Genomic DNA, 22,047 nt, shown 5'->3' with positions numbered 1-22,047 from the left:
AGGGTCAATGACGAAGATAACGGTAAGTGCTTCCATATGACAACCTCTAGCTATATAATCTTATCTACTAAATTCTTTGAATCTGAGATTCGAATAGCTTGCCAGTGACAGAACACAGAAAACATGACAACCCTTATAACTACGTTTAAAGATAGCTAGCTACGCGACGAGGTAGGCTACTTGTTAACCAGCTCTAGTCAATTAGGTTATGTTATAACTAGCTAAAGATGCATGATGCACCTGTCACTATATGCAAGCAGGCAAGATCAATTAATTGTTTAGCATCATGTACACTATGTTGTCATTATTTAGAAATGTAAACCAAATAATAATTTGTCATGGCAATCTATGCAGTGGTGTAAAAAGTAGAAGTACTTGGCTTGTGTTCACCAGTTTTGGAAAGTTGCTAAAGATTAGCTAAATTACCTGAACAGAGTTCATAACTAACCAATGACCTTAATTGATAATTTACACTCTTCCTTTTTATTTTTTTGATCACTGGTTTGTTTTGAACTCCCTTTACCTGGTTACTTAGATCTTAATTAGATTCTTCCCTGAAGTGGTTTTAACACAGCTGAACCCAGTTGGGTACTTTGCACTTTGTAGACCTCTAGTTCTATGTGATTGTTGTGATCTTTCATTTCAGTTGCGAAGATGCGTTGTTGACCTGGGGGATGCTGTTGCCTGGGTAAATTCCACCACGTGCCTCTTCTGAGACAGTGTACAAGTCCTCACCCCTGAATGATGAGGAAATACAGGGTGCTGTGCAGATCTTGTTTTTGTTTAATAATTTTGAAGACACTGAAACATTCATGGATGAAATAGACAAAAGAGGACTTAGTGATCATTTTGAGCTTCTCTGTTAATAATGTTTGTTGATGAGGATACCTATTAGCTGTCTTTAAACCATCAGCTAATGCTGGTCTCCACACAACAAAAATTACAAGATTCAGAAAACACAATATAGTTTGACGAGACAAAGAGACAAGAAACATCAGTTGTGTAGCAAGAGTAAACTGGACAGTGTTTTGGAAGTGTTCACCTGGCCATACAACATGATAGGATGAAACCAAAGCCTACAGAATCTGGATAAAGCTGAATACACAGTACATAAAGAAACAGTTTAGTTTTGTCAGTGTTGGAATGTAATGTTTTGAATATATGATTGATTAAATTAGTTATTGAATGTTTAATTGTCTAACTTGCCTATCATTTAGTTTTGTATTTTTAGGTTATGCCATTAACTGTAAGATTTTGAGCTACATTCACTGACTTTCAGTAATGTCTGTTGTGCTCTTTTGGACCTGTTCTATTTGTAATTTATGCTATTGAATCAACTTTTAGGATAAGGGTTAAATTAGACCTCAGATAATCAATTCCAAGAAATTTAACACTTATATTCCTCCCAACAATGTTAAGTCCATAACCACATCATTAGTCTAGAATAAAAAATGTGCTTGTTCCAGGCACCCACAGAAAAAATATTTCTGTAAACAGATGTTGACCTGAGCTCTACATGATGCCTCTTCTTGCCTCCTTTCTGCAACAGGCTATAGAAAATTCAACACTTCCAGTTACTAGATTCAACTTTCTAGAACAATGTTGTTAAATTGAACAGTGCAAGTCAAAGGAAGGAAAAACAATTACAATGATTTGTATGAAAACTGGTGAAATCTACACAGCAGAACCCGCAGATCTCAGTAAAAGACCTTCAGAACAGTTCAGCTGACATTGAAGTTGTTGCTCCCAGGTCCACCGCACAATGTACCTAACACAGCATGTTCACATTTGTGTAATATGTTGAATTATGGAAAATGCATAAATGGCAATCCTGTATAAACTTGCCTGATGAGACCTATCATATTTAAACAAGCAACGGCTACTCAAACAAAAACTGACCATGGCAGGCATAGTGAGTATGACATTACATGTGTATGTATGCATGTGTCTGTATTATAACTGCACTCAGCAGCTTTCTAAACCACAAGTGTCTCATTCTTGACTGTAACAAAAACATTTAAAACTATTGTTTGAGACACTTCAGTCTTCAAATTAATATATTTCAGTTGCATGTTATCAAACAATTTTAATCCTGAAACAAAATACAAGTAAATGGTATTGGACCTAGTGTTATATCTTGACAAAAGATATTGAATTAAATCACATGGACTCTGAGATAAAGTTGTAACATTAGTTAACTCTTCTTCCTCCATTAGTGCACTCCACGTAATGATGTCATACCCATACATGACACCTAGCGTAGAACCGTGTGTCAAACCAGGATGTCCCCAAACTGACCAATGGCGAACATCAGTGGGCGTAACTTAATATTCAGTGGGCGTAACTTAATATTCAGGAACGCCCATGTTAAGTAACGCCCCCGACTTGGGGTCTGCAGATATACATTATTGTGTTAAAATGCCAGGTTCATGTGATGTAAAAGAATGAGACAAAGATAAATCATGTCAGAACCTTTTCCACATTTAATGTGACCTATAACGTGAACAATTCAAAATTTAAAAAAATTATGAAATCTTTGAGGGGGGAAAATAAAAAACAATAACCAGAACTTCATCTTTCTAACGGACGTCTGAAGGTTTTGTGCCAAAATTGCCTGGTATTTGGAACTGTCCATAATTCCTTGAATCTTGCTGTAGGCCTCTTGGAAGCCTCCCTGACCAGTTTTCTTTCATCTATTTTGGAGGGACGTCCAGTTCTTGGTAATGTCTCTGTTGTGCCATATTTTCTCCATTTTCATTTTCATTTTTCCCCCTCAAAGATTTCAGTTTGTTCTTCAATTGAATTGTTCACATTATAGGTTACATTAAAAGTGGAAAAAGTTCTGACATGATTTCTCTTTGTCTCATTCTTTTACATCACAAGAACCTGGCATTTTAACAGGGGTGTGTAGACTTATTATATCCACTGTATGTATATATGTTCAAAATATCCCTGCGTCGCCCCTAGGTTAGGCTGAGGAGAGGGATGGAAGCAAAACCTTTACAATGTAATACTCTAAATCATCCATTATCCATAAGGAGTAATAAACTTCTTGAATAGACTTGGTTTTGATTAACTTGCATAGCCTTGTGTATTTTAAATAAACATATATGAAATATTATTGCACTACAATGGTATGCAAAAAATCTAATTGTTAGATTGTAGAGTGAGGCTAGTCATGCTGAGGTTGATGGATGTACAATACAAGATAAGCAGTGAGGGCAAAGCTGAAAGAAAAGGAATAGAAGACAGTGAAGCAGAAAGGATAAAATACAGTGGAAAGGTATATGGAATTCCTTTTTTAGCCTCAGACACTCTAGTCCTCTAAGAAAACGTACCTAATATAATAACGATGGACAGCACACTGAAATTAATGGAATCTGAGACAATGTTCAACAGACCATAGAAAGTCATTTCTAAATGCTAACTGCTAAAGTAACTTCCTTTGTGAGGCCAAACTCGAATCAGGGACATTGACAGAATTATCAGAGTTGCCCAAATGGAACTTCAATGTGCCATTTCCTCTCAATCACACACTTGATAAAATAACAAACATGACAACATAAAAAGCAAATATTAAACTTACAAGATCTCGTCGTTCTGAAACTCCAGTGCTCCATATGTATCTTCAAAGTCCTCTCCCCCTCCTTTTGCTGTACCCTCTATGGTCTTGTAGGGTACGACCACTAGCCCTCGTGCTCCTGAGGTACGAAGAACCTTCACTTCCATCTGGCCAATACTCTCGCTCACAGTCATTACCGGTTCTTCAAAAGTAAAGATCCCGGCGTGGTCATCATCAAATATAGTCACGGTGGCCGAGCAGGGAAGACCAAGGCCGGCCAAAGAGTCCGTGTGATTAAACCCTGGTTGTCTGTAGCCAGTGCCCTCCGATATGACCTTCACATTGCTTAGGTGGACAAGGAAATGCTCATCCGCCTCAAAGATGTCATCATCAATTATGTCTATCCGGATCTCTTTTTCCGTCTCGCCAGGCTTGAACACCACAACACCCTCAGTGAACTGGTAGTCCGAGCCTGCATTAGCCGTGCCATCTTCAGTACGATATTCCACTGAAACAGTGTTGGTTAAGTCCCCACCAAGGCGTACCACATTCAAGGCCACTGTTCCGCAATTTTCTAAGCATTGGTATGTACCAGGGTCAAAGAAGATCTTTGATGAAAAGTCATTCTCCAAAGCTTCAGAGTGGATCTCGTGCAGGCCAACAGCTTTCCTGGCATGGTCTGCTGCATGCTTCTTCAGAACATTCCCTGCTCCTGTCATGATCCTGGTAGCCTGGCATCGGTAGAAGGCGCGACTCTTTTGCTGCTGTGTCAAGACCTGGTAGTTGGCCAGCTCTATCAGCTGTTCAGTCTCCTTTTCTGGATGCTTCTGCTTCAGTTCCTTTAAGATCCGGGCCATTTCCCTCCTGGCATCCTCCTCGTCCAATTCCTTCTCATCAAAACCAATTGCTCCATCTAATACCCCCTCTGAGTTCAGTATCTTCCCATCCATTTCAATGTCCATCTTTGAAGAAAGTTGAACCTCCCCTTCCGTTTCAATGATTACCCCTCCCCGCTTCCCTGCGCGGTAGCGCTTGTACATGTACTTGTAGACAAGAAGTCTGCGGTCCGCTATGTAGGCCATCCCCACACACAAGGGGAAGAAAAACAGGGTTACAAGGCCCTCCCACACCTCCACGATTCCTGGAGAGATGACAGCCAAGATGAGGTAAAGCCAGGTGTATGCAAATATACTCCAAGTGGCAGTAACAAAAAACACCCTCAGATGTTTCACTTTCCGGTGTTCCCCGTCTGGAATGACGGAAACACAGAGGCCGATGATAACAAACATGTTGAAGGCAGCACTGCCAACGATGGTGTTTGGGCCAAGGTCACCTGCATCAAAGTTGTGACCGCACACTTCAACAACAGACAGCAATATCTCAGGTGCAGAGGAACCCAGAGCCATTAATGTTAGGTTTGACACAGTCTCATTCCAAATACGCACAGTGGTTGTAATAATTTCGCCGTTTGGTTTCTTGATGGTGATCTCTCTCTCTTGAGATGTTATTACCTCAATGGATGCCATAAAGCGGTCAGCAATGATAGAGACTCCGAGGAACATGTAAAACAAAGCCACAAAGTAAACTGTGGCTCTTGCCAATTTATCACCAAAGGAGGGGTTCTCTGGTAACCATATTGGTAGAATGACACCAACTTTGCATTCAGTACCAGCTGAGTCACACTTCTTGTTAGTTTCATTAATAATGGAGGAGTTTTTTCCAAGACTTGGGTGTGAACTTCCAGCTGCAATAAATGTAATTTCAGATGAAAAAAATACAAAAAACACTGTGAACTGCAGAGCGCCTAAGAGGACATATGATGTCCCAGTTTGTCCCATGATTCTATTGAAGTGTTATATTCCAGCACTTCCTTTCACCTAAAAAAAAAAGAAATAATTGATTGATTAGAACAAAACTAAAAACCCAAACACTGAAAAATAAGACATCTGAAAGAGATGCAAAATTAATTTACATTCTCTCAAAAAATACTCTTGGTCAGATTTAAGACTGAATCTTCAGCATACTTGTTATTACATTTGGACCACTACCCCTATCACATATTTTCAACCAGAGACGTGTTCAAACTTTATGAGGTACAGAATGGTCTAAAGTGCTGTGTTGTTATTCAACTTTTGTATCTGTTTTATACTTTTTTAAATATTAAACTTGTATTACACTTTAAAAACTTTAAATTACTTGAATGGGATTTCTTCAGTGAATTTAATAGTATACAAATAGTATCTCTTTCTCTTAAACCATGTAAGCTGCACAGACAAACCAACATTATTTCACCAACAGTGGAAATAAAAAGTCTACAAACCCCTGTTAAACTGCCAGGTTTTTGTGATGTAAAAGAATGAGACATAGATAAATCATGTCAGAATATTTTCCACCTTTAATATGACCTATAATGTGAACAATTCAATTGAAGAACAAACAGAAATATTTGAGGGAGAAAGATAAAAAATAAAAACCTTACAATAATCTGGTTGCATAAGTGTGCACACCCTTAAACTAATACTTTGTTGAAGCACCTTTTGATTTTATTACAGCACTCAGTCTTTTTGGGTAGGAGTCTATTAGCATGGCACATCATGACGTGGCAATATTTGAACACTTCTTTGCAAAAGCACTCCAAATCTGTCAGATTGCGAGGACATCTCCTGTGTACAGCCCTCTTCAGATCACCCCACAGATGTTCAATTGGATTAAGGTCTGGGCTCTGGCTGGGCCATTCCAAAATGTTAATCTTCTTCTGGTGAAGCCATGATTTTGTGGATTTGGATGTGTGCTTTGGGTCTTCATCGTGCTGAAAGGTGAACTTCCTCTTCATCTTCAGCTTTTTGACAGATGTCTGAAGGTTTTGTGCCAGAATTGCCTGGTATTTGGAATTTTTCACAATTCCCTCCCCCCTGACTAAGGCCCCGGTTCTAGCTGAAGAAAAACAGCCCCAAAGCATGATGCTGCCAACACCATACTTCACTGTGGGTATGGTGTTCTTTGGGTGATGTGCAGTGTTGTTTTTGTGCCAAACATACCTTTTGGAATTATTGGCCAAAATGTTCAACCTTGGTTTCAACAAACCATAACACATTTCCCACATGCTTTTGGGGGAACTTGATGTTTGTTTTTGCAAACTTCAGCCAGACTTGGATGTTTTTCTTTGTACGAAAAGGCTTCCGTCTTGCCACCCTACCCCATAGCCCATTCATATGAAGAATATAGGAGATTGTTGTCACATGTAGCACACAGCCAGTACTTGCCAGAAATTCCTGCAGTTCCTTTAATCTTGCTGTAGGCCTCTTGAAAGCCTCCCCTGACCAGTTTTCTTCTCATCTTTTCATCAATTTTGGAGGGATGTTCAGTTCTTGGTAATGTCTCTGTTGTGCCATATTTTCTCCACTTGATGATGACGGTCTTCACTGTGTTCCATGGTATATCTAATGCGTTGGAAATTCTTTTGTACCCTTCTCCTGACTGATATCTTTCAATCGTGATATCCCTCGGATGCTTTGGAAGCTCTCTGCGGACCATGGCTTGCAACTAAGAAAATGTCAGGAAAATCCTACTTGAACAGCTGAATTTTATTTGTGATTAATCAGAGTCACTTTAAATGATGGCAGGTGTGTAATGACTTCTATTAAACATGAGTTTGAATGTGATTGGTTAATTCTGGACACAGCTACATCCCCAGTTATAAGAGGGTGTGCACACTTACGCAACCAGGTTATTGTAAGGTTTTTATTTTTCATTTTTCCCCTTCGAAGATTTCAGTTTGTTTTTCCATTGAATTGTTCACATTACAGGTCACATTAAAAGTGGAAAAAGTTCTGACATGATTTCTCTTTGTCTCATTCTTTTACTTCACAAGAACCTGGCATTTTAACAGGGGTGTGTAGACTTTTTGTATCCACTGTACATACCTAGCAAATTAGCCAGACTATTGACTGTATTTCTAACAGCTTGCTCGACGGAAGGCCCGGGGCCTGGTGTTCTCGAACAAGACAACATATATTATCAGTATGTTGAACTTTTAACTACAGTGCCATGTTAGATTTGTGTGGTTTGTAATTTTATTAGAATTTTTATCATTTGCTAATTGCCAGGATTTACCCCATTTTCATAACGCGCGTTCGGGGACCTACACAATACTGCTGGCGAGGATGAAAAGTATAGGCCGCAAGAAAGGTGAATTTACACTCAATAAGTGTTTGGTGGCTGTGTGAAATACAGCATCCATCATGCAAATGTATTAAACAAGATTAGTCTTAGGTTGTCTGGATTATGGGCTTCGGGGAGGAATAATTTGGAGGGAATAACACAACATTGAACACTGTACCTAGTTATATAAATTGGTTAATACCTTGTTATTGAGCTTAACTTGATTTATAACTTATTTAGCATGTATCTATAGACACATTTCTTTGTTGAGTACAGAGGGGCATGGCAAAAAGATTTTCACATTTATTGCTTTACAGCATTGGTTAAATAGGTACATCATCTGCGATAGATCGCTCCAATACTGAACCTGGCATTTTAACAGGGGTGTGTATATTTTTTATATCGACTGTATTAATGCTATCCCCACTTAAAATGTTTAAATGTGTTTTGTCTATGATTATTTAAATAAGCATAATTCTGCTTAATTAAGATGAATTAACCCAAAAATAATATTTATTGAACCGCTTACTCTAGATTATAAAAAAACTTGGTTTAAAATGTTAAGGCTGTCCCAACTTGTAACACACATTTGCATAATTAGCATTAATTAACCTAACAATAGCATATTTTGAACGGTTCCAGTTAGACAGACCAAACAAACTCTGTTTAATAGGTTTAGGCTATTACAAATTCAAAATGCTTAAATGTGTATTGACTCTGAAAAACCTAATGTGCACACATTTGCATAATTACCAGTTTAATAGATTTTTGAGCACCAGAGTCAACGACCAGTATTTAAGTCTGATGCTGCTGCGAAAGCAAACATGATTTACTAACTTGCTAACATTAGCTAAGCAAGAAACTTATATGGAAGGGATGGTGCCAAAAAGTATTAACATATTTCACCAGGTAGCTAGCTACTTGTGACGGCAATTCCATTGGTCAGAACTTTCTAAGGAGTAAGTACAGAGACAAAATTCTCTTGGCACAATTACAAGTTTATTTGCAAATAGAGACACGCGTCAAACGCTTACAGAATAATAATCTGAGGAGTCTCTAACTTAATACATGACAATCATCAGTACTATTAGTGGGAAAAGGGGTGTGGTTAGATGCTGCCCATCTGTCTTGTGTCACATAGGTTTTACCCAAAGGGCGGGCTGTCTCCCCACATTATCCTTCCTGACATAATGTTTATTGTTGTGTTTACCTAAAAGGGCCAACTGCCCCTACTTCTCCCCAAAGGCCACATTCCTAAGGAACAAAGGACTGATACCCTTAATGGTCTAGGCAGAAGAACAGATGGTCAAAGTACCTAGTGATGCTGATATTTATACAGACGTGTGTCACAATCAAAGAAAATAGTTACATACCAGGCAATAGAAAAACAGACATTTCTCAAATGCACATTAGTTCAAAATTTCCATAAAACTACTGTTGACAAGATAGTAGCTATCAGCTAACATTATTATACATACTCATGATACCAGTTGCCTGTTGTTGCCACAACACTTACTGTAATGTGGTACAGTATTAGACCCTAGTGTCAGCTGCTGGTAGCCTGTACAGCTGATCAAAAGTAGTATAATGAATATGTTGTTATACAAAATGATTTCTAATAACAGTTTGCAATAATGTACAGGATGTCTACAACGTTATGCTAAATAAAACAAGTTAAGCAAGCTGTTTATTTCAGACCATGTTAAGTTTGCTTGTTTTACCAGTAACATTATTAGCAACAGCGAGCTAGCTAAGGAGAATGTTGCGTAATATTAACAAACCCTGAAGCCCATTATACATCTACAAGCCTCGTGGGCATGATACAGCTACTGCGACCACACACCGTGAAAGTGGAAGTCCCATTTATTTCCAATGGATATATACTGTAGCGTCGACCAGCAATCTGTGCAGCAAGAGAATAAGCTTCGCACTTCAGGTTTGGGAAGCAGTTAACTGTTTCAAGAACGTTATGATTACGTTCGGCGATAACCAGTCACCGGGGTTGTTGTCATGTTTTACTAGAATCTGTTGGCAGTGGTCTCGTTAGTCCTGGGCGTTGGAGGCTATAGCCCTAAATCTTTTATGAATGGCCAGGGATCTCAAATTGCCCCTGATCTATTCATCTATAATTCCGATCGCGCATTATGACAATGTAAACGTGTAGGCCGCTAGCGTGTACATCGTAATGTTCCGCATGTACATTCATAACCCTGTACTTTCTGTCCTGGGCGGTGCAGGGTGTGGGCTAAACCCCAAATGTTTTGTGGTCCTAGCGACGCCTCTGCCTGCTGGACAACCAGTCCCAAACCAAAACACCCTCCACCATTTCCAGGTAAACAAATGTTCAATCTGAATGAACACATAGCTGTCCCTTCAGCGTTACTGTAACTCCCCGGTTTAATGGTAAGTTTAACCAGACGTCGCCGCTGCTTTGGCTGCTAACACAAGATAGCCGGCTGTATGCTAGATGTAGGCCAATATTTTAATAGGCCTACAATGTACATTTTGAAGTAGCCTACATTTAAATTTAGACTGCGGCAACACTCGGCTCGTCCATTAGTTGAGTCATTTGGGGGAAAAAAAACTATGGACAACTATATTGTAGTTAAGTAGACAACTACGACAAGCAACGTCTAGCCGTATGGAACCCTATGATATTGTCATTGCGATAGTGTGCTTTGTGCGCGTTCTTGGAGTGACTGATTCAAGGCTCCAACCCCCCCACACGAACCACTTATTGATAAACTGAAAGCATTAAAAGATTGAAGCTGAAATTTAATAATGACATTTTTTTTGTTCACCATTTTTACTTTCTTACAGTCAATACATTGGAGCTCAATTTGGCTCCAAACCAGTGCATATGTCATTCATTCCAAATATGACAGGGGCAGCCAAGTGTTCATTCAGACTGAGCATTCGTTTGCTTGAAAATGGTGAAGGGCGATTTGGGATCGTCCAAAATGGATGAGATTCCACCAAAACAAGACCTCAACACCAGTTATTGGTTATCACCGAGCGAAATCATGTAGGCCTAATTGTTAAAATATTGAACTGCTTTCCAATTCTGATTCTTGCCGCTCCGCTTCCCGCAGCACAGATCGCTTGACGACTCTACACTGGAAATTAAGGGAGTGCCATTTCCACACCGCGTGGCTGGGTTAAGTTAATCATGATCTTTATACGTGCTACGCCGCAAACCAAAGTGCGGTGTCTGCTAGGCGAGGCTCGACCAATGTAGCGTCATTTTACGCTTCCAAAAGCGTTGCTGAGAGAAGACAGATGCAGCAAAAACTGTAATCCAATATAAATTCACAACATTCTTAATAATCATAAAATGACATAGGCAGATTCTGAAATTCACCCTGCACAAACTAAAATGTTTATAATTTTATGTGATTATTTGTTGTAGACGGTGGAAGACTACATATTTAAATTGCCCATATGATTATTGTCATAAATCCATATTATGACTGTTTCTTGTTGACACCAATTTTATTCTGTTTAATCTCTGCTTCTGGTGAAGCAAATTAGTTAAGGAACAATAAACTGCAATTTAGTTAAAACTACAAAATCTTTCCTACCGTTTTGCTACCCTGTAGGCATATTGAAATGCTATACATCACCATCGGTTTTTAGAGCTGCGTTCTCTCTTTCTGCCCAACAGTTTAAGCTATATATAGGCTACATATGTTTACAGATTATTGTGCTAATTAGGGTTAAAGGTTTAGAGGTCATCACAAACGCACAGTTCACGGGTGTATTTGTTTTAAACATATTAGCCTCATAATGAGCATGATTGCTACATTTTTGTAAATTCCATTGCTTAACAACAGCACAGAGCAGGGGCAACCAACTTCACTTGCTTCACTGATTTGTAGCTGTGCGCAGGACCACAAGATAACCATAATGAGCCGACGATTACGTGACGTCTCGTCTAGTTTCGCCGTAGACCGACACATAGTTGTTTGGCTCAGTTCAATCAAGAAGAGGACTAACTTACTGTTTCTGATGAAAAAACTATGCAATAGTGGAGTGTGGTTTACTTAAAACCAAGCTCTGAAAAGTATCACTCCATCATCTATACAAAAAAGCAATAACAAGCACAAGTAGCCTACCCTACGAGTGCAGATCCAAAAAGGAAATTATATACAAAACATAATGTAGTTTTTATTAGTTTACTTAAACAGTATTGTATTATGTAATTCACATTTTAAAACCTTTTTCAAGTAAATGTTTTCAAAGACCCACTTCCCATCTGAACAAAAATCTAAGCATTTTCTTAGCCATATCATTAATAAGCAGAATATATATGGCTTAGTAAAAAAAAAAATCCCTGTTTGCTTTCGACACCAGATTTAGCATGCTTATGTGCTAATGTGTCCGTTTAACTAGGCTTACCATAACAAAAAGTCAGTAATTCGATGAAATTCTCATACTGCCGTGAAAAACTATAATTTAGAATAAAAAAATGAACAATTAATACAAATTTGAGATTCCAAGAAATAATGTCACAAAAACGTGTGCATTTAGTCAAATGTGAGTTCTACTTTTTTCTTTCTTTACATATACGTTATCATTTTAGTAATTCCAGTCTAGACAGCACTCATTAGTGATGATTCAGATTTACTATAAAAACATGAATTCGAAATGTTCAATTCTGTACCAGATCCAAACTGCTAATCATTTTGTAGAAATCAAAAGTTAAACCAATTAAGCCCGCGCAATTTAATACGAGCATGCTCTAAAGGTATATTAACTCATCCGTAAAGGTTGAATTTACAGCCGATATATAGCCTCCCTGATGTGTAACAAGAGAAAAACTGGTTGCCCAACTGCAAACCTAACTTACCTTTTAAATACACGTATAGAGAACGAAATGTATAGGCTACTGAAAAATCATTTGTGGATGCAGATAGGATACAGAAGTCGTTGCGAAATTCTCAACCCTTTATAAAACAGTAAGGTAAGTTGCGTCATCGTTCAAAAATCTTGAGTTATGTTGATGTTTAGGTAAACTCTCCATTCAAATACCACTAATTGGTTCGGCGCATTAGCCTAACCAAGACTTTGCGGTCCGATCGACTCAACAAACTAGTGCGGTCTCTGGCTCTTCCTCTCTCTCACTGTTAGTCGCTCGTTCACTCTATCTCTCTTACTCACTCTGTCTCTCTCGCTCTCACTCGCTCGTTGTCTCACACTATCTAGTCTCTCGACAGGAAGATCTATCTGTCGTTGCACATTGTCTCTCAAGTAAAGCGTTAATATTTATCGAAACTAAGAGATCAGGTTCCTTTTCATGTATTAGAGAATTTGGTTTGCTGTTTTGAATAAACATTTAATGTATATGTATATGAACCACTAACAGTTGAACATGAGCCATATTTCATCAAATGGGCACTATCTTTTGGAAGTACACTTGCAGAAACATTTTGTAAAGAATGTCACAATATTTTCAACCTTTTGTTGTAGAATGCATTTCACCTTTACACAAAATCATCAATGTTTGGCTGGATAAGGTAGATGGTTTACAGAGAAGCTTAGATGACCTTAAGTCAATAATTCACTAAAGGAAAAGGAGGTTGCTGCTCTTCAAATAACCTGAGTCACTGCAATGCCAAGTCATGTTATTCTCAGAGATCTTTTGTTTCCCCATGTTAACACTGTCTCATAGCCTCCAGTTGAGGCCAACAGATCAGGCAAATTATAACAGTCATTCTTTAAATTAATAGCTGCTCATGTTTTAACAGTCACTCCTTGAATTACTGCTCTGCATGCAATACACACAACACATACACATTCCTGTTCACTGTTTAATGCTTCGGCTTGGAAATGTTATGGCAGGCTCGCCTAATCTTCAAGGAAGCGGCGACAGCTGATATGGTTCCATTAATGTTAACGTTTCCCCAAATAGGCTTATATGCTGCATGGTATATACATTTTGTTTTTTTGTTGAACTATAGATGCTTGTCCCTACAAATTAAACCGCATGCAGATAAACCTGACTTTATTCTGAGTCAGCAGAGTATTAATGATGATATTGCGGTAGTGGGAATCTTAGATTTCTTCAGCATAGCAAAAGTGAGTTTTATACCCTTCAATGCGGGTGACGCACAGTTGAGTAAGTCTTGTTTTTGCTTTTTGCTCACAATACATTCCCTTACACATCAGCAGACACATAGCCATGTGCATTTTGTTTCTATCAGTTAAGTTTGCAGACAGTTTTACAGATAATTTCATGTTAAAAAGCTTCCATGTTAGCTATCTGCATTATTCAATTATATTCAGAGGGAACTGAAGTTATACACTCAATCTTGGCCATGCATGGACAGATTTACCCCAAATCACCACTGGCAAGTTTGCCCACTCTTCCATTTTAGCATGCCGACTGGTACTTTGTTACTGGTGCCTGCATGGAACAGAAATCAATTAGTCAAATCATGATCAGTCTGAGCGGATGTTTGGCCCATGGGTCCATGTCCTTAATTTATATTGCTTTCTCAAAGTTAGTGATACATTTGCGGACATAAGCGATGAGGTTTCCCTAATTCAGATGAGATACACTTTTAACAGGCTGATAGGAATGTAAGTCAATTACAACACATATTGTATTCATGTAACCTTGGACCAGCATTATCTTCTCTAATTTAGTTTTAGAGACATTTTAGCAGAAAATACAATTGTGTAGACATCTTTTGTTGTTATTTTTCTTGTTATGGAAGCTGTTATTACAAAATGTCCCTGTATTTTGTTATTTTGTCACCATCTGGCAATAGATATATTTATTTAGAAACTATTTTAAGGGGTTAATCTGCTATGGCTGGTTTCAGTGATTTGCATTAGAAACTGATTGTTTCAGATGCATAGTAGAGCAACAGTTTTTGACTTGATCCTTTCAGTTCATATTTTATAATTTTAGTTTACCATACTGTTGGATTAATTTGTATCACTTTGTGTGTCCGTCTTTGTGAATGTCCATCAAAAGCTTCTTGGAATCTGTTTTGAACTAACCTCTTAACAATCAATGCCTTCTCTTACAACCCTTGGAACTGTGTGACAAATGTAAATAAATGTGTTAAATATATGGAAATGGATTAAATGGAACAAGTTATAACCCTTCCTATATACTGCAGATATCAAATATTCTATTTTGGAATTAGCCACTAAAATGGTTTTCCTTCTCAATCTTCACTGGTTCTGAAATGATTGCTGCTCATATTTGAAATTAGAAAACATAGGGTTATAGTATTTTCTAATGAACCCTTTTGCCTGGTGTCTGAAGCTAAGGTCGGTCCTGGTCAGTCCCTGGATGGGAGATCAAATGCTGCCAGGCCGGCCAGTAGGATGCTGTCTTCCCTCTGGTCTAAAGTTGAAATCACATAGCCTTAGAGAAGTGATGAGAACATCTCCCTGTGTAGAGCACCTTTTTAGAAATTTGATATTAAACAGGTGTCTTGACTCTTATGGGTCATTAAAAAAAATCCCTGGTAGTTATTGTTAGAGTTGGGTTGGTAACCCCAGTATTGTGTCTAAATTCTCAACATGACCCTGTTCTCATCATGGCCATGTAATCATCCCCTTTTTTTCTAATTCTCATAGTATATCACTTCTCACCTCTCTACCAGATGTGTGATTTGAGCATTTGAGTGCCCCACTGGCTGCCGTACTTCACCCAAGTGGGTGCTAAACTTGGGTGGGTGGATGAGCGTCTCCCTCAATTGTGCTTCCAATAATTTTCCAAACAGTCCAATCAATAATTCATCAGAATGAGAGTTAGTCTGTTAACTGCATGGCATTGCATTCATGTTAACTGGGAAACATTGACGTCAAAATGCTGAAAATGAAAATGTTGTTGACAGTTGTTACCTTAACGGAATTGCAGTTGTGCGGTTCTGCAGACTCCTTTCAAGGTAAGGAAACTATTTACATTTGGAATTTAAGTGAAAAATCCCATTAAATGTTAACTCGTATTTCCTTTTTATGGATGTTTGTTTTTTCATGGTCATTAACATTCCCACAACTACTTAGTGTATGAGCTCACTTAATTATCTCTAAATAATGAGAATTCTCCAAAACCCTGAAATGTAAAATTTCCTGAAATGCAAAGCACGTAAAAGATTTTGGTATAGATGCTTATGCAATAAATTGGATACAGGGGCTAACAGTCATTAAGAAACTCATGGTGTGGTTTTCCTATTCATTGTAATGTTCCATAGTATAATGGATCTTTTTCACTGCCCTGAACAAATCTATAATTTCATTGAGAAAATCCAGTAAAAAGGTACAAGCTATACTACTTGACTTTACCCCCACCATCATTCTTCCCAAGGTGACTGACTTTCATGAAAATCCCACCATCTATCCAACTCACACATAGTCAAAACCAAAGCCAACCCGAGGCTCAACCTAAACCTGTCGACATTGTGAAGACTGTATTAACAACCAATACATTTCATAGATTTCTTTCCATAGCTGAACAGGATGACCAACCGAAAAAAAATCTCTCTACTCACCCCTGCTAGTCCCAGTGGTGCTCTGAGAAAGATGGACTGCCTAGTGGGAAGAACTGTGCACGATAGCCACTCTAAATTTAACAGAAACAGACATTGTTCTGTGGACTCCCAGTCCCATGGAGTCTCTCTAAACATGGGCCGCATAGCTGGGCGGGCTGCTGCTTATCGTCTTCCATAGCCCAATCCATTGCCATACAAGGACTCTGTCGATGGACTCTGTCACTCAGGGTTTCTGGAGTAGGCCAGCATTCTGGCAGCTCCTTGTCGCCACCAGCTCGTGCAAGATAAAGGGTTTGGAGCGTTTCAATAGCGGGGACCTTTTTCTGTCAACTTTGCCCCTTCCCCCCATTCCCAAAGGAGGAATGTGTTGGATAAGTGTTTCCCTCCAGGGTGATTTTCCACTGTTCCCAGGCACTCAGATTGTGTCAGTAATATGTGGAAGATAGATGTCACTACTGACTGTATTGATATCCAAATTAGGGATATAGGGGATTGTGGGAATTCGAGATGGATCTAAAGAGGACAGGTGAAAAACAGGTGTTGTACTGTGTAGTGCAGGGAGAGATCTAAAACATGCAGGGCAGGGGGGTGTCCAGGAGCAAGGTTGAGAAACACTGATGTAGTGTTTCAGTTCTCTGAAATTAATTTGTTAAAGGTTTAGATTTATGAATACATTTGGAAGGGTTGATGGATTTCCATTACTTGCTAGCTTTAGTGTGCATGTGTGTCTGAAGAAATTAGGTCATTTGGTATGAAAAAGGTTTGTTTTTAGGTATTATGGTTAGGTTTAGGGTTAGGGCTTAAGGTAGATTTCTGTGATAGGAATTCTTTTTTTTTTTGTCCAAATGTAGTAAACCCAATATGTGTTTGACATGATTGTATTCTAATGTTACTCTCTACAGTACATTCATGTTAGTTGAAAGTTGACCACTTGCTGGCAAACACATTTTAATTCATGATAGTGTCATTTTATTCTGACTGATGATTCTCACTTTTCTAGCATGAAACCAACAAATTCCCAATATAAACAGGGGCAAGAGGCAGACAGAAATTTATTTCAGAAAGATGGCACACCTAACTATGTATCTCTGTCTGTCTCATGAGGACACTGATAACAAATATCTTCTACTTGGTCTAGTGTTAGGGATGCCAGATTAGAGAAATTGATGGGAGATGTAGCAGGCATAAAAGGGTTTTGGCTATTAACAGGATTTAAATAAAAAATAAGTTCAACACTGTTTTGTTTTCCTTTACTCTGCATTAAAGTATTTGCAGAGATCTACACTACCATTCAAAAGTTGTGGGTCATTTAGAAATGTACTTGTTTTTGAAAGAAAAGCAACATTTTGACAATTAAAATAACATCAAAATGATCACAAATACAGTGTAGACATTGTTTATGTTGTAAATGACTACTGTAGATGGGAAAGGGCAGATTCTTTATGGAATGCATAGGCAAACAGAGGTCCATTATCAGCAAGCATCAGCCCTGTGTTCCAATGAAACATTGTGTTTCCTAATTCCAATTCATTTTAATATGTATTATTAGAAAACCCTTTTGCAATTATGTTAGCAAAGCTGAAAAGTGTGGTGCTTGTTCTAATAATACATATTAAAATGCTTGTTTAAAGAACTCTCCTCTGTCACTATGTACTTGTTCTGAGAAATGAACGCTATTCCATGTGAGAAATTGCCAAGAAACTGAAGATATTATACGAGGAGAGGGAGGCCCCGGTGCAAAACTGAACCAGAGGAGAAATACATTAGTGTCTAGTTGAGAAACAGACACCTCACAGGTCCTCAGCTGGCAGCTTCATTAAATAGTCCCCACAAAACACCAGTGAATGCTGGCCTTCTATCAATCAAATTTATTTATAAAGCCCTTTTTACAACAGCAGTTGTCACAAAGTGCTTTACAGAGACACCCGGCCTTAAACCCCAAGGAGCAAACAACAGTAGTGTTGAATTTCAGTGGCTAGGAAAAACTCCCTAAGAAGGCCGAATTTTAGGAAGAAACCCAGGCTCAGAGGGGTGACCAGTCCTCTTCTGGCTGTGCCGGGTGAGATATTAAGAGTCCAATTGGAATAATGAATACATTTCTCTGTGTTTAATCCAGAGTCTATTTGATTTTAGACTAGGTCAAAAGTATGACCAGGCGGACAAGGACAGGGACAGCAACGGGCCCCCCAAACCAGGTACTCCGCAGGTGTGGACCAGGACCTCATCTCCTCCTAAAATTTTTAACTGGAGGAGACTGAGAAAAGTTAGAAAGTGCATTCCTCATATCCCCCAGCACAATAATATAGCAGTGTAACACCTTGGAACTGAGACGGGGGGGTCTGGCGACACTGTGGCCCTACCCGGGGGAGGCCCCAGACAGGGCAAAACAGGCAGGAAATCAATCCACCCACATTGCCAGGCATCAACTTGTAGGCTGAGTTGCAAAGAAAAAGCTATATTTCAGACTAGCCAATAAAAAGAAAATATTAAGATGGGCAAAAGAATACAGACAATGGACAGAGGAAGATTGGAAAAAGTGTTATGGACAGACATATCTAAGTTTGAGGTTTTCGGATCACAAAGAAGAACATTCGTGAGATGCAGACCAAATGAAAATATGCAGGAGGAGTGCTTGACACCATCTGTCAAGCATGGAGGAGGCAATGTGATGGAAGGAAGGCTATCACTATATTTTGCAATGCCATGCCATATCCTGTGAACAGTGTTTGATTGGAGCCAATTTCCTTCTACAACAGTGCAATGACCCAAAGCACAGCACCAAACTACGCAAGAACTATTTATGGAAGAAGCAGTCATATGGTATTCTGTCTATAATGGATTGGCCAGCACAGTCACCAGATCTTAACCCTATTGACTGTTTGTTACATAAAACATGCCCATCAAGCCAATCCAACTTGGGAGGTGCTTCAGGAAGCATGGGGTGAAATCTCTTCAGATTACCTCAACAAATTGACAACTAGAATGCCAAGGGTTGTAAATTGAGGATTCTTTGGCATAAACAAAATTTGAAGGATACAATTAATTTCAATTAAAAGTTATTTCTAACCTTGTCAATTACTATATTTCCTATTCATTTAGCTATATTTCTTATTCAAACTCCTTTCATGTATGTTCATGGAAAACAAGAACATTTCTAAGTGACCTTAAACTTTTGAACAGTAATGTATTTCCTGCTGGATGCTTCCCTTAAAAATATGCCTTACCTTCCCTGTCTGTGGAACTGAATCTCCACCCAAGCTCCATTTCATTTGGCTTTGAAAACAGTATGATTTAAAAAAATGCTAAAATATCCTTGCAGAGTTCTGCAAAAAGGTAATCTTGAAAGATGGAACGGATGAGACAGACTAGAATAATGGTAAGATAACTTCCTCTATCCTGGGCTTGAAGTTGTAAGGCACATGAAGAATTTACAGTGGGGAGAACAAGGATTTTTTCTTAAATACATAATATCACTGTGTAGAAGGTCGCGAAAGGCAAACAGACAGGCTTCATTCAACTGACAGTCAAACAGACATAGACATCATCAGAATGAACCAATTGTGCAATCTCATTCTTGCTACCTGTAAAGTGATGTAGGATCTCTGTGTTTGAATGGATTTGTTTGGGCTGTTTAGAAAAACATGCTCTGGAAAAAGTCTCACGTTCCAAATATTTGAAGGACCTATTAAAAAAATAGGACAATCTGTCAGAGAAAGGATCACCACAAAAATGAATAACAAATGTACATATAAAAGAACCATGAAAAACTCCAGGCAACATGTTGTTAGGCTGGGCTGTTATGAGGCATTGAATAGTAATGATTTCAATTATATTTTAACGCTTTCATTGCATGCTTTATACCATTTATGTTTATGAAGTACTGTACCCCAATTACTGGTGACAAGCCATTCTTATAACAAGACAGGGTTCCTATTCTTGCAGAAGATGTGTCAACAATCTAGGGTATCGATTTCGATTATGCATGAAATGAATTGTGAACCTTGTTCATAAAGTCCATTATTATTACTAAGATCTCTTTCGATTTTGCATGCATGCAAGCATATGGAGGAACACACATTCATATTTGCTAGTGCGCAAACGCACACATACTCATTATGAATTCATTTAATATCCAAATCTGCTTCCTATCCCCTTAATCTTCTTAGCTTCAATCATGTTAAACTCAACACTACGAAATACATTAGACACAGGTGCACCACTAAAAACAAAAGAAATATGCAACAAGAAACTTGCTCCCTGGTACACAGACAATACTAGAGCACTTAAGCAAGCCTCCAGAAAATTGGAGCGAAAGTGGCGCTCCACCAAGTTGGAAGTATTTAGACTAGCCTGGATAGACAGTACACTACAAACCCGAAAATCACTCACGTCTGCTCGATCAGCTTATTTCTCCAACCTGAATCTCTTTCCCAACAACTGAATGCCTTCCTAAAGACAAATAACATTTATGAAATCCCATCATAGTACTGAGACTGCACTCGTGAAGGTAACGAATGACCTTCCAATGGCCTCAGACAAAGGTTCCGCATCCGTCCTGTTGCTTCTTGATCTTAGTGCTGCTTTTGACACTATTGATCACTCCTTTCTCTTAGAGAGATTGGAAACCCATATTGGGCTACGTGGACATGTTCTAGCCTGGTTTAAATCTTATTTATCTGAAAGATATCAGTTCGTTAGTGTGGATGGCATATCCTCTGACAAAGGTATGCTTTGGTGTTCCTCAAGGCTCGGTTCTGGGCTTATTATTGTTCTCACTATATATGCTCCCTCTGGGCGATGTAATCTGGAATCACAATGTAAACTTTCCCTGTTAAGCTGATGACACACAGTTATATATTTCAATGCAGCATGGAGAAGCCCCTAAATTAACTACTTTGGAAGCATGCATTTCTGATATTAGGAAGTGGATGACAGAGAATTTCTTGCTCTTAAACTCAAAGAAAACAGAAATGCTCATTTTAGGACCCAAGAAACAAAGAGCGTTGTTAGCAGATCTCACTGTGAACCTCGACGGCTGCATGGTCGTATCCCAAAAAACTGTAAAAAACCTCACCGTTACCCTTGACCCTGACCTCTCCTTTGAAGAACATTTAAAATATGTCTCAAGAGTTGCTTATTTTCATCTTCTAAACATTGCAAAAATGTTAAACTTTCTATCAAAAACTGATGCAGAAAATGAATCCATGCTTTCGTTACAAGTGACATTTTCTTCCACCTTACTCATTGATTTACAAGAAGAAGCATTTTGAAAAAGACAAACCAGTTCATTCCCATTTCCAAAACATTTGCTACGTACCTGAACCTCCTTTTGATTGTGATTGTTGGGGATAAACCTGAGCTAGGCCCAGTGGTTCTATAACCTCTCCTGGGGCTAAGTTAGAGACCAGCTGTTTTTGGAGGAGCTTGATAATATCAACATAGGGATCATGTGACCGTAGAAAACTTTTAACATTGTGTTGTAAAAGTCATTATTAAATCATACAATCAACAATGTTTTGTAAAACAAGGTAGGTTAGTAAACAAGTAAACAAGGTAAGTTACTGAAAGGCTTCTTTTGAATAAGATATACAACCTTTTATGTTCTCTTGAGTGTTACCTATGCTCTCTCAGGTTTTGTTGAAATACATTACTTTCCAAATTTTTAATTTTTTACAGGATTTTTCAAATTTTCTCCTATAATAAAGAATTCCGTGCAACCATGATTATAATTTTTTTAATTGTTTTTCTGATTATTATTTCAAATAAAGTAGAATATTGAAAAAAAGTATAATATATAATATTGAAATACAAATG

At 38.4% G+C, this 22,047-nt stretch overlaps 1 protein-coding gene and 1 long non-coding RNA gene across 7 annotated transcripts in view; one reads left to right on the top strand and one right to left on the bottom strand.

Annotated features, from left to right (window-relative positions):
• slc8a1a (solute carrier family 8 member 1a) overlaps positions 1-16,358 on the bottom strand; it is a 63,269-nt gene extending 46,911 nt beyond the window's left edge. The window contains exons 1-3 of one of the 5 annotated variants that reach the window (XM_020049626.3): positions 16,234-16,357; positions 14,059-14,129; positions 3,587-5,439 (exon numbers count right to left, since the gene is read on the bottom strand). In XM_020049626.3, the coding sequence (XP_019905185.2) occupies positions 3,587-5,400 (1,814 nt within the window). In that variant the 5' untranslated portion in view covers positions 5,401-5,439; positions 14,059-14,129; positions 16,234-16,357. Of the gene's footprint in view, positions 1-3,586; positions 5,440-12,572; positions 12,833-14,058; positions 14,130-16,233 lie in introns of those variants that run through there. The other 4 variants (XM_010898553.4, XM_010898550.4, XM_010898551.4 and 1 more) reach the window with 4 other exon arrangements.
• Positions 15,180-22,047, top strand: part of LOC105026818 — a 33,935-nt gene continuing 27,067 nt past the window's right edge. For both annotated transcript variants that reach the window (XR_829220.3, XR_004576195.1), the window contains exon 1: positions 15,180-15,630. This is a non-coding gene — a long non-coding RNA (uncharacterized LOC105026818). The remainder of the gene's footprint in view (positions 15,631-22,047) is intronic.

Source organism: Esox lucius, chromosome 9 (genome assembly GCF_011004845.1).
Source record: "Esox lucius isolate fEsoLuc1 chromosome 9, fEsoLuc1.pri, whole genome shotgun sequence".
Classification (NCBI taxonomy): Eukaryota; Metazoa; Chordata; class Actinopteri; order Esociformes; family Esocidae; genus Esox; species Esox lucius.
The sequence above is the reverse complement of the archived record's forward strand: the minus strand, read 5'-3'. Positions and strand labels throughout refer to the sequence as shown.